Here is a 17414-nt window from a genome sequence, read left to right as displayed (position 1 = left end):
ACACCCAAGCAAGTGTGGGGAATGAAACAGTTGTCTGTGACTGATTTAAACTGTGGTTTTTGACAACTGTGCCCTGTATTGAAGTGTCCCATCTGTTAAATTTAGTGTCCAAGGGAGCTATGAACATGCATTCTAATAGCAGCAGCTTCAATTTTGTGGGGTCTTTGACAACTCAAGAAGTTTCTATCCCCAAACCAAGTTGGGCATTTTCTCTGTATCTAGAGCTGTTTAATTAATACAATTATTCCTGGCAAGATACTGGAGTGCAGGAACAAGGTGGACAGAATGGCAGAATGTTCAGGGGGCAGTGAGGGTAAAGGGGGGAGCCTCTTTTCAAATATTTAAGAAATAACCAGGATTATCCTTATGCAAATGTCACCAAAATGCCCTTTTCTCAAATTTCCACCTCTACCCGTATCCTTATCCCATCCCTATACCCTTTTATTTTAAGCTTGAAAATCCTCTGACAGTCCCTGCTTCTAGCAAAAGCATGTTAGGCTCCTCTTCAAATTTATATGTTATTAATTTTATTATCAACCATTAACATTTGCTATGAACTTGTCTATCAGATTTATGCTAGTAACATGATAGAGTTCTGAGAAAAAGTGATATGGTTTGGATGGAGGAAAGAAAAGGGACTAGCAATGACAGAAAAAAGATTCTTCCTAGGAAAGGTGGTCCTGGGTGAGACTTTGCCAGTTATAGAAGATGAGAGCTCTGCATGCAGAAGGCAGGATGGAGCTATTGAAATCCAAGAAGAAAGAGGGCAATAAATGTGCATAAAAAGACCCTAGGCACACAATTTTGCCATAGGTGGGCCTTTGTTCGCCATCTCCATTCCAGAGAAGCTCGATGTGAAAGAAGTTTCAATTATATTATACAACCTTCCCAGTTGCCCCAGTCAACTAATCGATTACTGTCTCTACTGCTATATTTGTCTAGACAAGCTCCAGTGTCTACATATACTAGCTTGTAGAACTCCTATAAACCCCTAACTCCTCCAGATTTAGGTTTTGCCAGGTCTGATTTCCCATAATTTGCCAACATGAACTCTGAAACCTAGCCTCACCAATCCTCCCTGTTTTTCCCTGAAGCCCATCCCCAACACAAAGCACATTTCCACCTGACTGACTCAAGGTCTTAAATTCTACAGATCTCCCTGCCCTGTGCCCCAAATGGCTACTTTCTCTTAAAGCACTATATTATACTTCCAGGCCCAGTTCAAGTCTCATAGATTTCACAAAGAAATTCCTGACAACTCTAAATTCTACAAAATGGAAACAAAAATTAAAAATGCATAATGTAGTGGGACATGTAGACCATAAAATAGCAATTAAAATGAAAGTATGATGCATGGAGTACCTAGGTTCAAATCTTGGTCTTGCTACTTACTAGCTACATATTATGGATCAATCACTCAACTTATTTGAACTTCAGTCTCCTCATCCATAAAATAGAGATATTAACAGTGCTTATCTCATTGGGCTAATGGAGAAATTCAATGAAATAATGCATGTAAAGCACCTGGCACAGTGCCATTCCCTCTGCTCCAAGGCCTTAGACATGATCCGAAAGGCAATAAAGGCCGATGGCGGGTTTGTCCCTGTTTCTTTAGTCTGAGGATTCTGTAGGGAATCTTTGACAGAGAAGCAAAAATGCTCAGCTTAAGCAAAGTGTCTCTGGGTTGGAGGAGAAGAGTGAATGTCTACAGGAGCATTGGGAAAGGAAGAGTCCTGACTTCTTGGTAGAGGCAAGACTACAGGAGCTATTTGGGAATGAACAGTGGGGTGACCGTATTGGTTGAAGGCCAAGATGGAGAAAGTACCGCTTGGTAGATAACAATAACTCCTCAGCTTCTGGAAATAAGAGAAGAGAAATATATTCCACCTCCTCCACATACATTCTGTAAGGCACAAACTACAGAAGACTTTAGGGTATTCCTCACTGAAGACAGGTGCTACCACTCACCTCAAGGAAAGCAAGAAACTACTGGCTGTGGGCCTTCATAAGAAGACTGTCCCCAGATTACATTTTCTCTTGGACTCTTCCATTATGAAGCCCTTGGTGCCTCCCTTTCACTCCTACCACCCTTGCCACCTCCTCCCAGGAGCAGATGTATTTAGTCATAGAAAAAGGCAGTATTCATAAGAACAATTCTAACTCCAGAACCAAAGAAACCTTTACCAAGGCTTTGAGCAAGTATCTTAGAAGCCTTCAAAAATTGATATCCTCACTATAAGTATTTGGCTTATTAAGTGATCTTGTTTCTTGGCTACTGACCTTCTTCCCAAGGTTCTCTAGCTTTAGGAAGTTTAATTCTCCGAGTAGAGTTCTAGTTAAAAAAGGACTATGCTGAGAGTCTTTCAGTCAGAGTAAGCAGTGGCATCACTCACCCTTGAAACCTATAACTTGGCCTTTTCCAAGGTTCCTGTTCTTGGGCACAGCCACCAAGTGGCATCAAGGCATCAAGAAAAGCTGCCTGGTATAGACTATTGCCTGACACTTCAGAACTGAGCTTAACTTGGGAAAAGGGGCTCCAAAGGAGTGAGGCAAGGGTTTGTTGCACTCAGGCTACAACCCTTCGGAGGAGGTCTTGTATCTGTGTAAATTGCCTCACCAATCTTAAAGGTGTTCGTAAGTGCCCCATTCCTGAGGGTTTCTATGCTCTTCTGAATGGGGTGTCTCAAGATTAGAAGATGGAAGAAAGGAAAGAGGGAAGAAGTTCACTAAGAAAGCTTCTGGACCCCAAACTGGGGCCCAGCTAACTATGGCAGTATGGCACAATGGAAGTGGCCAGGCCTTGCCATTAGAAGGCTTGGGGCTGAATCTCAGCTCTACAATTGAGAGACCCATTTTACTTTTGTGAAAACTAAACATGACAGTACACAGGAAGCACATTGCACATGATAAGTGCTCAATCAAAGTTAGCCGAATCAGGTGTTAAGGAAGAATTTGCTTCCCATGCTTGGAATTGCAGCTCATTTGGGGAGAAGTGTGCTTGTGCTCATTCTCTAAACCTGCTACTTCCAGTGCCTTCCAGTAGTCCAGAACTCCCAGCACTCTTGTAACATTTTCCCTTTGCTACCTGCTAAGAGGAGCACATGTTAGGAATGGCCACCAGCCTGATCCACTTCTTGCCAGCTTCTTTCTGCCAGTGGGCACCCAGACTTTTCCAGCCTGTCTCTGCCTTTATACGCCATCCTCCTCTCTCTCTTGAACTGGTCTATACTGCAGCAGCACAGTTGATCAGTCAGCGGGGATTTGTCAAGTGCCCAGAACTGTGACTTCACAATAAATAGGTCCCAAAGGGCCAGTTGGGCCTCAGTCATTTTAGTTAATCCAGACCAGCAGGGAGAGTCTGGAAAGGGGGTGTTGGTCTGTATGCTCTACCTGTAGCAGCTGTGGAGATTTAGCAGAAATGTTGACTGGGGCCAGGACTTGTGCAGTCACACAAAGCCAGGTGCTTAGAGAGGCCCCGTGCGTGGTTTAATGTTCTGCAGTCACAGTCTTGAAATTCCTTATACATTTTGAACAAGAGGCCCCACATTTTCATTTTGCACTGGGCCTCCCATACTATGTAGCCATTTCTGGCTGAGGCCCATGTAGTCAGGTCTTGGGGAGCAGAGTTCAGTCTCCCAGAAAAAAGCAGAGGAACCTGCAAAGTTATGGCCTTGAATAAAAAGCCCCCAAGCGTGAAATCTGTTCCTTCGAATTTCACACCACACTCCCATTATTTTGCACTCAGTCAGGCTTATCGACCTGTGTGAACTTTCCCCCTGAGCTCAGAGTCCCACCACCTCTAAGCCTTGGTTACACTGCTCGAATCCACCAGACCACTGCAACTTCATCTTTCAAAAGGGCTTTCTGCCTGAGTAGATTGAATCTATTTGATGTATATATAAACCTTCCACTACATAAAATCGTTTTCTTTTATTAAAATGTTTGAGATATTTGTAGATTCTCATGCAGCTGTAAGAAATAGTACAGAGAGATCCTGTTTACCCATTCTCTAGTTTTCCAAAAATGGTAACATTTTGCAAAACTTTAGTATATCACAAATAAGATATCGATGTTGATATAATTTACCAATCTTCTTCAGATTTTCTGTTTTACTTAAAATTATCTGTGTGTGCACTTCATTCTATACAATATTATCACACAGGTTCATGTATCTACCACCACAGTCAAGATACTGAGCAGTGCTATCATGTCTAGAATCCTTCAGGATATTACCCTTTCATGATTGTATCCACCTTCCTTCTGCAACTTCTCATCTGGGACAGACACTAATCTGTTCTTTATTACTAAAAATTAGGACATCTGGGCTGGTTGCAGGTTTGGGCTATTACAAACATCACCCCTGATTTTGACTAGGTGTTCTCATGAATTCCTGGACACTTAAATGAATTAATAAAGTAAGGTTTGTCAAGAAAAGTCTTCGAATTCTCTATCAGTCAATAGTTATTTTCAATTTAAAGGCAACGCAATCCAGGAGAAAGCTGGAGGACTTTGGAGTTGGAAGAATTGTTAAAAAAAAAAAGACTCTATGATTTCATTCTTGTGTGGCCTGAGGCTGGTTACTTAACATCTCACCACCATCACCCCACACTCCACCCAGCATTTCCCTATCTTCACAAAAACAATACCTCTGTGCAGAGTTGTTTTTGTGAAGATTAAATGAGATAGCACATGAAAGCTACCAGTATTTTGGAGCTTTCCACGGTCCCTTCTTTCTTGGCACCAGCTGAGGAGGGAGAATGAATTGAAAATAGTAAAAAGTAAAAATCGTAGATTTTTAAAATTTAGTTTTAATACTCCTAAATATTTACGATAAGGGGGAAATAGGACAAAGAATGACTATAAAACCAGGATTTATAATTAGCTTAATGATACTTCTAAAGAGCTCTAGGAGGGAACTGGGAAAACTTCTTTTAACTAAGTCAAACAAGACCTTGTTCTATCCTCCACACCTTCTCCCAGCATTGCAGAGGCTTAATTAGTTTAGCAACTCTTTTCTTTCAAGATCTGTCTATAACAAGCTACAGACACTGTCTGATTTCTCAAAAACTCTAACTTAGTGAAGGCCAGAAAAATGAAATTTTACTAGGATTGAAAAAAGATTCTTTCCCTCCTGTATTGGAAATTTTTTGTAATTTTCTTTCCAAACCCCCTCCTAATCTTTACTTCACTCTCAGGCTCAGTGAGAGCTCAAGGCTACCTCCACTTTTTTTTTTCTAATTCTATAAGCTATCCCAGAACTCAAAGGGCTGTTTGTAGATGTGTAGCTCTGACAAACAGATACTATCATTTACCTCAGACTTCTCCTGTTTTTCAAGTTTTGAAATCCCAGAAGATGGTTCTATCTGATTTCTCTAAGCATTTTTGTGAGTGTGTCATGGGCCCATCTCTGAATCTCTTGCTAAGTTGCTAATGACTTCCATTCTGAATGTCTCTAGAATTGATTGCCAAGTATTGACTGCACATCTATTTGGTGCCTCTCCCTGTGCTTCACACTATGGGGAGTGCAAGAGCCGGAGCTGCTGTCTTTAAAGAGTTTACAGTTTGAGGAACCCCAAGTACGCACATAAAATAGTTGAAGAATGATTAACTAGAACCCTGTGTGATATGATACTTACTCAAAGGGAGATGATTATTCAGAGGTTGCAGATCAATGAGGAAGGAAAAAGATATCATGGAAAGTAAGGCTGAACAATCAAGGATAAAGAAGACTCAGATAGATGGAGGGGTGAGAAAGGACAGTCTCGACAAGGGGACATATTGAGTAAAAACATGGGCAAAGGGCAGAATCATACCATGCATCCAGTTAGAATGAGTACCTGATTTTCGGTTTGGTCTCAGCCTTTGCCTTGCACTATTTGACTTCATCCCACCTTGCACCATGTTTCCTGGCCTGTGAGTTCTGGGCCACCTCAATTTACGATTGCCCATCTTGCCTTCTGTTTATGGCCTTGCCTACTTTCACCTGGTATCCAATTCTCAGTTCTCTGGAGCGGACCCTCAGCTTCAATATATACTTAAGTCTTGGACAACATTTGTATCCAAAGCATCAACCCCAGCCAACTTTTTTTAGCCCTGAGTTCTCTACTCCAACAGCAGCCAGTGGTAGTTGCGGTCCTGAAAATTTTGTCCAGAAATGGAACACAAGGGCAGCTACATCAGCAGCAAGGAGTAGTGGTGAAACCGATCATGGGAAATGGCTAAAATGACATCCCTTGGTGGAGAAAAGGCTTTGGTGACCAAGCAGAAGAGCACAGATTTAATAATAGTCAGAGGTTAAGAACTACTGTACAAATTTATTTCAATTACTAGTGACAGAGGTTTCCTTTGACTAATATTGAGAAACTAGAGCCCTTTAGTTGACCAGGCAAATGAGTTGCTTTCCTTAATTAAAGGAAGTTCTGCCGACAGCCCAGTGAAGCATATTTTTGTTTTAACCAGGCCAACAGGGAAGATATCCAATTTACCCCTTTCCAAAGTCTTGTTTGAACTCCACCTCATACTGGCCCAAGGTTATTTGGTTTGGAAGCTGACAGTCCATACTCTTCAGTGGCTTCTGTTCACACTCTCACTGGCCTTGAGGGATTGTAAAATCAAAAGAGGCAGGGACTGTAGTTAGCTGGCCAAAACCAAATGGCACTGCCCCACAGCCACACTACACTGATGTGCAGCAACACACCACCAACACACACACACACACACACACACACACACACACACACACATTAAGTACAGCTGGCTTTTCTCCATTGGGGAAAATGATTTTACAACCTAGGTTTGGAAAATGTCCAAAGTAGGGGAAATGAGTGGGCTAAGAATGAGGCTGGAGTATGCAGAAAGTTAGAACCTGAGACTTGGGTGAAGGCTGAAATGGAATTAGCCAAAATCTATAGTAGCCACCAACTTCCTCCACAAATCCTGGGCTATTAGATCAAAAAGCTACTTAACACTATCCCCACAAATTTTTGAAGGAGGTCAAAACTTTGGAAGGAATAAGTGAAATGTAACACTTTATCTATAATATGAAACAAACAAAAAAATAGTACAGACTGAAAACTTCCACAAAATAAAGAGACAGACGATCTTTAACTCACTGAAGACTGAGATCATGTTTCTTATTGCTCACCATTATATCTCCAGGACCTAGCATAGTATCTGACACACAGTAGGAGCTCAATAAATGCTTGCTGACTGAATAAATGAATCACGGTAATAATAATAATGACAGTAATAAATATTTGTTGAGCCCCATTTGTATGCCAGGCAGTGTTCTAAGTACTTTACATGTGTTAACCAGCTGATCGAATCTTCATAGTGACAAAATAGGCCTGTTATTATTCCTATTTTATAGAGCAGGAAAGCAAGGCTCAGGAGGATTATGCCTTGTCTAAGAGTATACGAGTAGTAAGCAACAGAGCTTGAATGAACAGTTACTTGCTAAGGCAAGGCAGGAACACCCTGGCAATCTCTTGACCATTTGTGATCTCTTGGTATTGATAATGATTCACAAAGTGAACTATGAGACAGATCCAAGGTGGCGATTCTTTATTATTTCTCCTATCTCAGATGCTATCCTCAATCTCCTCTATCATCCTACCACATATCCACACATCACTTCTTTCTTCCTATTAGAATCTTACTCATTCTTAAAGATCCAATGCAAATTTTATCTCCTTTACCAAGCCTGTACTGACTACTCTTGCTAGAAGAACTCTCTCTCTCTTTGGAATGCATACAGAACTCATATAGTACTCGTGAGCCATACCAGTATTTGATACTTGAAAAATACACAGCAAGCTGGTTAAGAGCCAGAATTTAGAGTCAGACAGGGTGGGTTTTAAATTCCAGCTCTGCCAATTTACTAGGTGTGTGACTGTGGGCAAATTACTTAACCTCTCCATCAGAAGCATGATCTTTCAACTAAAAAGAGAATTAAAGCCCAAGATAGATGAGGAGATAATAAGGGACCACTTAGCTCCCTTCAGTGAGTTCAAGTTTCCAGGCCCAAATTACATCTGAGGTTACAAGAGAATGTGCACATGTGATCACAGAGCCAATAACCTTTGAGAAATTATGGCAAAGGGAAGAGGTGAGAGATGCAAAGAGACAGACAAACATTGTTCTAATTTTTAGTGAAAGAGGTGCTGGTTTTGCAGAGTGCAAAATGTAGATCCTTGAAACTGTAGACCAGTGAACATGGCATTGATCTTTGCCAAAAGTATAGCATGCACCATTAAGCAGATCATTTTTGAGGCTTTAGAATGGGAGCAGAAATCACTAAGGGTAAGCATGAGTTCACTAAATGCAAGTCATGCTTAACTAAGTTCATTTCCTTTTTTAAAATGGGCATCTAGAAGGGTAGATAAAGGGAATATTATAGCATAATGTATCTGAACTTCAGCGAGACATTTTAAAATGTCTAATGGTAACCTCATGGAGAAGGTAGAAAAATAAGAGCTGAGTGGTAGCAGAAATTACATGGATTTCTTCAAGTTTGAATAACCTTATTAAAAGTGATTGCTAATAAGGTGAGGGCTCTAAGTTTATGCTGCAGTATTCTGTCCTGTATCCTAAGTCATTCAATACTTTTATTAATCTGGTTGATCAAATATGCAGATAAAAGAAACTTGATATAGAGCATGTGTTCTCAATGGAGATGATATTATCCCTAATAGGGCAAAAATTCATTCTTGAGGGATTAAAAAACTTTCATATATAGAGCACAGATATACGTACTGTACATAAACATTTATACAGCATACCTGTGTTATTAAAATTTCATGAGGAGAGATTAGGGGAAAAACATTTACGAAGGCTCTTTAAGGATGTGATAATTTTAAGAAAGTTTGAAAAACATTGGTACAGAGAATATGATATTCTAGATGAGAGACTCAAGATCTAGATAAATCGTAAGAGTTGAAATTAAAAAAGGCGATGGTTATTGAGGATGCACGTAAAGCTCAGAATCCAGATTAAAATAAAAGTAAAAAAAATTTAAAAAATCAATTGTATAAGCATAGAATCAGGCAAATAATAGTAGTTCATGCAAGAATCAAAAGAGGGTTTTAAATGAGCTACAAGTCACACACTGAGCATATCTATGTTCAAAAGACAACTAGAATAGCAAAAGATCTAGAAACCCATGTGAAGCATGATTTAAATGAATTGAGGATATTTAGCCCAGAGGACAGAAGACTGGGGGTGATGTGACAGATATTTTAAAGGTCTGTCACGTGAAAAAGGAAATAGAAATAGTGTAATGCTCATTTTTACTCAATCTAAAGAATAAGTTTTTAACCATTAGGGGGACCTAAATGTGGAATAAGCTGCTTTACTGAAGGGTGAGCTTTTCAGATTATCAGGAAGATATATTTGCACTGAGTAGTAGTAGATATGGCCTCTAAAGTTCCTTTTTAATTATCAGATTCTATTATTTCCTACTCATTTAAAAGTTATGGAGGTGAAAAGATGGCTGAAGAAGATGAGCTCAGATAATACACCTTCCCTTGGTTTCAAAGCCAAAATCCCACAACATGGGGGATACTTGAGTGAGAAATCTGTCACTTAGAAATCAAATTAAGTGCCAATATTTAAAGCCCTAATTCTTCTGGGCTCCAACATTTTGTATTGTCACGTAACTCTAGCTCAATTTCCATCTTGGCATAGAGAGAGAAAAAGCACAGAGAGAGCTGTGGGGAAATATCAACGGGGGAAGTCTCAGAGACCACAGTTATAGAACTGCTCAGATGTTTCATGAAAATATTGGTATGGGGTCAGGAAGGACCTTCCCCCACTTCTTTTCTTCCCCACTTCTTTTCTTCCTTAGGCTTCACCTTGCTTACTTGTGTTCTCTCTCTGTCTCTCTGTCTCTCTGTCTCTCTCTGTCTCTCTCTGTCTGTCTCTCTCTCTCTCTTTTGCACTCCCTCCAACTAGGCAAAAAAAAAAAAAAGAATTGGTACAGGGATAAGGGTAAAGGGTAGTAATTTCAGGTTAAAAGTTTAACACCACATTGGTTGCAAGAGCTAGAGTATGAAATGAAAATCAAATGAGATATGAAAACTAGAACAATTAAAACAACTTGAGAATTGTGTCCCTGGAATTGTGTCCCGGTGAATCTCTCAAGGAACAGGACTTTGACTGGAATGCAGCATAATATTTCACTGGGCTCTGAGTATTCTTCTGAATGAAGTCTCTTGGTTGGCCTTTCAGAACGAACACAGTTATTTGCTCTGCTTTTCACCAAACACTGCCAGGCAGAATCTCCACAGATTTGTTGCTAGAAATTAAGCTTCTTACAACTGCCATGGTCGTAAGAATCAAATTCCATTCACCTCCCTCTTCATGCTCCCTTCTCTCTGCCCTTGGCCAAATATAACCTGCTACTTCACAAAGCAACCTTTTCCTCCCTGTGCCCCATTAGCTCCTCTTTCACTCTCACTTGCTTGCTGAAGAGTCCTCATCACTATCTTAGATCCATGTACAAGGGCCATGTCTGCAGCCTAGCCCACAAGAACTTTGCCAACACTTTAAGATTTTTCTTGCCACATCCTCTCTCAAGTGATGTCTATGTTTGCACTATTAACCCTGGGACAGAAAAGTCAGAAATTTATCAGACCTCTCCTGAAAGTCTCATTCTTCCTTGGAAGAGAGAGTTTGAACGTGGCTTTCTGGGTTTTCCAAGTTGCTGGTGGGTGGATCTGGAGTGGGCATCCCATCTGTACATCTGGCAGGGGCGCTTTCCAGATTTTCCTCATGACTCAGTTTCTGACTGCTAGGATCAGTTTCTGACTGCTAGGCGGGGCAAAGTCTCCTGAAGTTTCTGCGAGTCACCTCCCCCTGTGAGCAGAGCTTGGTATAGCCCAAATAGTTTTCAGGTTAAGAAAGCCAGAATCTTTGTTCAGCCGCACTGAGTGAACAGACTTTGTAGGGGTTACCTGGCCAAGAGAAGCAGCAGCGGGTGGCAGCAGCAGCGGCAACTGGGATAACTCAGGTGAGTAGACAAAGCATTAGCAAATTTATCCTGGAATTTTATTTGTCGGATAACTTGGTCTATAAAAGAAGTGAAGAAACATGAACTTTAGAGTTAATCAAAATCCACAGCTATAATGTTTTGGTTCATCTGGATCAAATGTACATGTATAATAGTTTGGAAACTTCCAAACTAATGAACTTTTTTGATTTGTTATTTTTTGGGTTTGTGTGGCAGTGATTGTGATTATCTGGCAATGATATTTTCTGGTGATATCTGATTTTTTTTTTTTTGGTCTTCTGTTACTTGAAATCCCTGGTGAAAAAAGGACAAACCTTCCTTGGGCAAGTGAGAAGGAGAAGCCAGGCTGACTGTCAAGACTTCATTCCAGCTTTTGCTGACCCACAACTATGGGAAAATTATTGAAATGCAGGCAAAAGTTTGGAACCACACTGTGTACAAAAGGTCTTTGAGCTCTGGCAGTGGGGTGCAATGGGCTGTGTGCTGTTGCACAGGAGGGAGTGGCAGCAGGGGCTGTTCTGTCTGCACAGCCAGATGTCCTCCTGCCCTGGTGACAGGTTGATCTTGGCTATTGCATTTTCACCTCCCGACCAGCCTGGTTTTGTTCTCTTATTCTTGCTTTGGTTTAAACTTTAATTTGAAGTTGGGGCTCCATCCTTTCACCCACACCCACCTACTACATTGCTACTGGTGTTATAGGGGTTTAACTGGGCTACTTGTCTAGAGTGGGCTAGGGGGAGGGCAGAAAAAAGATCAGAACATTGCAATTGAAAATTAGTTCTGAGGATTTGGAACTTGAAGTTCGATGAAAAGCACATAGGAAAATTAAATAAATTCTGCCATCCTGACAATCACTTCTGGCTTCAGGGTAAAGAATCCTGGTTTGTACCAATGTTTTATTGAAATTTAGCTAATGTCTCATTTGCTAATCTTTATTGTGAAATTAAGAACATTTTATAGTCTACAGGAATTTATTAAAAGATTCCTTGTGGAGATGCTAATTAAGTCTTTCATTCTTCTAGCAGTTTGTGTGTAGGTACGTGTGTGTACACATGTGCTTGCGTGTGTGTGTGTGTGTGTGAGAGAGAGAGAGAGAGAGAGAGAGAGAGAGAGAGAGGAAGGGAGGGAGGGAGGGAGGGAGGGAGAAAGAATATTTTAGATTTGGAAAACAGTATTTATCCTTAAAGTCCCTGGCAGTCTAGGGAAAAGTCTAAAAACACTTGTGTTGTCACGAATAGATTAAAAAGCAGCCTTTCTGTATCTTTGGTAGTTTTTAGTTCCTAAATTAAAAGTAGAAAAAAGTCCCTTTGTGACCCCCAAACAGTGTTTCTTTGATTAGCCTTGATTTGAAATCATCTCACCTTCTGACAGCTTGCAATTCAAAAACAAAATTCCTAAGTGCATTCTTGTAAGAAGAGGATAATGAAAATTTTCCAAAACAATGTCTTAAGGCTTTGAATTTGCACGCTCCTTCCCTCCCCCACACTCCCGCTTTTTAAAATTGTGGTAAAAAGTGTCAGGGGATCCAGGTTTTAGTGCCAGCTCTGTCATTAACTATGTAACCTTGGGAAAGTCCCTTCACCTTCCTGTAAAAGTAAGAATTTGGGTTAAGTGATTTCTAAGAGTCTTTCCAGCATAGCATTCTATAAAAATTGGGGTTACATTCTCAAAAGGCTATAAAATTAGACTTATAGGATGAGCTTATTCATCCAAGAGAGAGAAAACAGGCAGTGGGGCAAGTCAACCAAAAATGACAGGTGGAAAAGAGAAGCGGTATTGAAGAGTGAAGGAACCATTTTATATTGGTCTTCTAAATGTCCTTGAGTATCTTATTTAAAGCATGTGGTCAAATTTTATTTTCCACTAAGGACAGAAAAGAGATTCAATTTGCTAAAAAAAAAAAAAAAATTTAAGTGTTTCCTAATACTACTGTCTTTCATTGGTCTTATCTTTAACAGTTAATAAGTATGTTCAGGTACTTAATTTCATTATATGCCCCCAATAATACCTTGAGGTGTATGATGCAGCCATCATATCCCCATTGTGCTTATGGGGAAATTGAGAGACACAAATTTTATTTACACTAAATGGCGGTATTTGGAATTTGGTCCTGGATCTCCTGACTACCTGTGTTCTTTTTATAATTCTGACTTGCTTTTTTATTTTCTGATAGAGTTCTTCAGCAATGGAATTAAAGGAAATTGTGTGCTCTTTATTTTTCCTTTGAATTTCTTTGAACAGAGTCTTCTCTCTGGGCGGAGTAGATGTGTTCTAGATAAGGCTGAATCAGAGGACTTATATGGTTCCTTTCAGACCCCAGAATATCTGGCTAACAATTTGAATTTAAACAGTTATATGTTTTCTGGTAGATGCTTGTCCATAGATATGGTTTAGGACTCTGCCTGTGCAAACATGGAAAGCACCATTCTCTGTGTAACATGTGGATGCTGAATTATCATTATGTCTCCCACTCCAAGTCCCATTTCTCTCAACACACCACCACCAGGTATGAGAATAGGAACTGCTGATCTTGGCTAAAATGACCCCTATTTCATGCCAGGGTAGAGTTAGGTTTTCTGTATTCGATTTGCTCTGCAAAATTCCTAATTGCTTCTACTTCTGATTTTGTTTCAAGAACAGCACAAAGATAAAACTGGGGAAAAGGAGAAACTAGCTAGGGACAACACACTGAAGCCATGCTCTTCCTCTCTCCCTCTTAAATGCCCTACCTTGCCTCCCACTCATCCCAATCAATCTCAGTTTGTAAACTGCTGGCCGAGTTCTCTCTATCAATTAATAATTCTCTTTAATAAATTGAAGCAGATTTTACCTTGTAGAGCGAAATCTGGTTTCTACTCTAAAGCTAACCCACAAGTAAAGAACAAGCCATTTTTCTCTTAAGAGCTTGCCCAGCTCCCCAAGCTTTCCAGTCCAGTGAGTAGCAAAAGCTTCCTCTCCTAACTGCAGCCTGGTGTTCTACAAGGAAGTCTCCCTCAACTTCCCCTGGCAATTCTCAACTTTCCATACTCTGCATTCACTCTTCCCACTTGCCTTGATCCACAATGCCTTCCTTCTTCGTGCTCTATCTTTAGGCAGTGGGTTCCAATTCAAATAGTACTTGCTTAAGACCATTATCTCAGAGCAAAACCCCATACTTTGCTTCATCCAACCACCCATGATACTTGTTCATAGGACACAAGGTCCTTCTTTCTTAGATGTGCACATTCCCTTTGTTAGCCATTTGTTAGCTGGAGGCTCTTTTCCGTTTATACTTAAAGCCCTAGATTTGATTCTGTTTACTGACTTTCCTAATATGTGGTTGTTAACCTAAAGGCTCTCTTGTCTTCACTGTTGGGTGCAGTGAGATAGCAAAGAAGGAACATTCCCTTCTCCACTCTCTTATCCTCTGATAGGGCAAGTTGTTTATGACAAACCCAGCTTACAAATTTCTGGGTTACCAAAAGTTTCCTGAAGATTAACTGATGAAACCTTGAATGTGAAGGGTTTAGATTCTTCCATGATCTTCATGCCATGGAAATAAATAAGCTTTTTAATATATACCATGACAATAAATTAATTCTAGGAAGAATGCCTCAAAGTTAGATATCATGTTTATTTTGGAGGGTTTTCCTTATTTGAGCTAAAAAAAAAATCCCTTCTTTAAAAAAGCAGTGACCAAAAGAAGCATTGTGGTGTGATGGAAAGCTGCACATTAAATCTGGCATTACACAGACCCAGATTTGAGTTGGCTCTGTGAGTTTCCAGCTGCCCCTTCTCTGAACTGCCATTTCTGCAGATACAAAATGAAGGGCACAGATAATATCTACTAAACATGGCTGCCATGAAAAGAACATGAACTGAAATGTACATTTCAAACAATAACTTGCCATGTAAACACTAATTTTCTATGTAAGACATTCGGCCATTCAACAAATATTTCCTGAAAAATGGTTGTGTGCTCAGCTCTGTGACAGGCAATGAGAGGGTTTTCGGTGTAAATTTTGCATTTATGGAACCCTTTCTACTTATTCAAAATACTCTTACACAAACAATCTCATTAGGTACAGTCATGGTATGAGGAGGGCAGGATACATAACACTTCCCCACAATGAGAAAATTAAGGCATAAAAAAGTTAAAGTCACAGTAAAGTGAACACAGTTGTCTTAATATCTAGTTAGACATGGGGGTCAATTCTACTCTGCAAGTCAAGTGGAACAAGCAATTATAATTGTATGCTAATGAAAATCTGTCAAAGTTCAGGCCTATAGCCTGCTCTTCATTATTTACTGTGCACCCCCAAAATGCAGGTCAAAAGGCTTGACCTATCCAACCCAGCTATACATTCTGTCTCTGAAAGTGTCTACTGGGATCATACTGTTTTTAAAACTCAAACCTGATTTTCTTTTCAAATGATACTGCTTCAGTCTGTAGACAAGCCCTATTTTAATAACAGGGATGTCCTTTGGAGGCTCCTGTTTGCTTTGTCATTTGACTGAGTAGCAAAGGAGACAGATGTGGGAGAGGACCTTTCCCCAAACAGGAAATACTCATTTATCCAAAATGATCAGGGACTAGGGGGTTCTGGCAAACTAAATATCCTAAATGCCCTAAACTATCTCCCATTTACAATCCCCAGCTTCTGGCAAACCACCAAACTTTCCAGGAAAGCAAGAGGCACAATAGTATTTATTATAAATTTGAGCACATGTGAAAATTGGGGTCCATTTTTAACAGGTTCCACAAAGGCAAACATTGAGATTAACTCTGATGCTGATTAATGGAAAATTATTACTGATACTATTCATGACTTCGAATACAATGAAATATGCTTTAATATTTAAAACCTATGATTAGACTTAAATCTGATGACTGAAGGCATTTTGGTATTTTGGAGTGTCTTATAGCCTTCAATTTGAAAACCAATTGTCAATAAACAAGGCTATGGAAAATCTGTGTTTTTTCCCAGCTTCTTATTCCTCAGATTCAGAAAAATGGCAAGCTTGTTCATATATATTGTAGGTTGTAAATAATATTAAATTAAAAATACTTTATGGTTTTCAAATAGGGAGACTTCTTTTCCAATACAGCATTTTGATGTAATAGTGAAAGGATGTGAAATAAGATAATAGAGAAGTCCGATTAATATTAAACATTTTATAAAATAGCAACTGGCACTTTAGTAACTGAGTTTTGAAGTGTATTACCTACACAGATACTCTTTAAAGTAATAATTAGCCATTTTTTCCAATTTTGTCCATTTTTAGCCGATATTCTGACCTTAGAATTTTTATTTTCACCTCATATGTAGTAATAGAATATAAACAGTCATTCTTAAAATATATTTTTAAGTAATTGGTGCAATGTAAATTTAACAACCCCTCTTATTTACCATTGAATATCATGAAAGAATCATTAAAATCATTATAAATCTATCTTTATCAATCAAGCAAAGGCTTTGAAAACACTATCACCTCAGAGCTATTTAAAATCAAATTTGCCTTTCAAATTATCCTCATAAAAAACAGTTGTTAGGGGCATTTGAGTCTGGAGCACTCCAATATACATTGCCTGAAGAGCCACTACATTAATTCTCTATTTAACAATGTGAGTATTTTTTTTTTTTTTAGAGAAAAGAAAGCAACAGTGTATTGCCATGGGATAAGAATCTATAGTTCACCAATCAGTTTAATTGAATTTCAGAGTCTGCCTTTTATCAAAGACAAATGATTGCACATTAGATTTTGAAGAAGAAAAACATATGCAATCTTTTTATCTTTCCTTGTCTTTGGAGGCCATCTGCTGAGCTCTGTTTCTTGCATTAGCCTTTATGGCCAGTAATAAATATGCAAAGCTCTTTAACAATAAAAGCGAAGGAACCATGTAAAAGAGCTTATTAGATGTGAAAGAGGCTGCTTCTTCCCTCAAGCACAAAGTGTGTGGCCCTTTAGGGCACAAACTTATTCCGAATATAGTAAAGTGATTTATTTCATCCTCTTCAAATTTAAAATTGTCCTTTGCCATGAACTTCTCCCTGCCAGTGTAAAATGGAGAATTGTCCTTTAAATTATAATGACTCATGTTTAACTAACAATCTTAACATTTATTATCTATTTTTCTAATAAGATTATTAAGGCCCATATTACCTCATTTGTCAGATAAAGAAACTGAGGCCCCATAATGGTTTAGGTGTCTTACCTACAGCCCCAAACTAATTAATTGCAGTGCCTGGACTCTTCTCTTCCTGAAAATGGTGACTTTTCTGTTAAAGCTAAAGTTGAAGTGGATGGCTCCAGGAATGTCACTAGGATGACTACCATTTGTCTAATCTCAGATAATCTTTAAAAGACTTGAAAACTTCCTCTAATAACAACAATTTTTATTATTATAGATATAGTATGCTATGGG

The 17414-nt window shown here is 39.3% G+C and overlaps 1 protein-coding gene across 1 annotated transcript in view; it reads left to right on the top strand.

Annotated features, from left to right (window-relative positions):
- The first annotated feature begins 8214 nt into the window (after positions 1-8214).
- The window catches only part of CAPN6 (calpain 6), a 26941-nt gene continuing 17741 nt past the window's right edge, over positions 8215-17414 (top strand). Inside the window, exons 1-2 of the mRNA XM_006917272.2 lie at positions 8215-8301; positions 13182-13209. Coding sequence (XP_006917334.2) covers positions 8215-8301; positions 13182-13209 — 115 coding nt within the window. The remainder of the gene's footprint in view (positions 8302-13181; positions 13210-17414) is intronic.

Source organism: Pteropus alecto, unplaced genomic scaffold, assembly GCF_000325575.1.
Source record: "Pteropus alecto unplaced genomic scaffold, ASM32557v1 scaffold107, whole genome shotgun sequence".
In the NCBI taxonomy this organism is placed as follows: domain Eukaryota; kingdom Metazoa; phylum Chordata; class Mammalia; order Chiroptera; family Pteropodidae; genus Pteropus; species Pteropus alecto.
The sequence above is the reverse complement of the archived record's forward strand: the minus strand, read 5'-3'. Positions and strand labels throughout refer to the sequence as shown.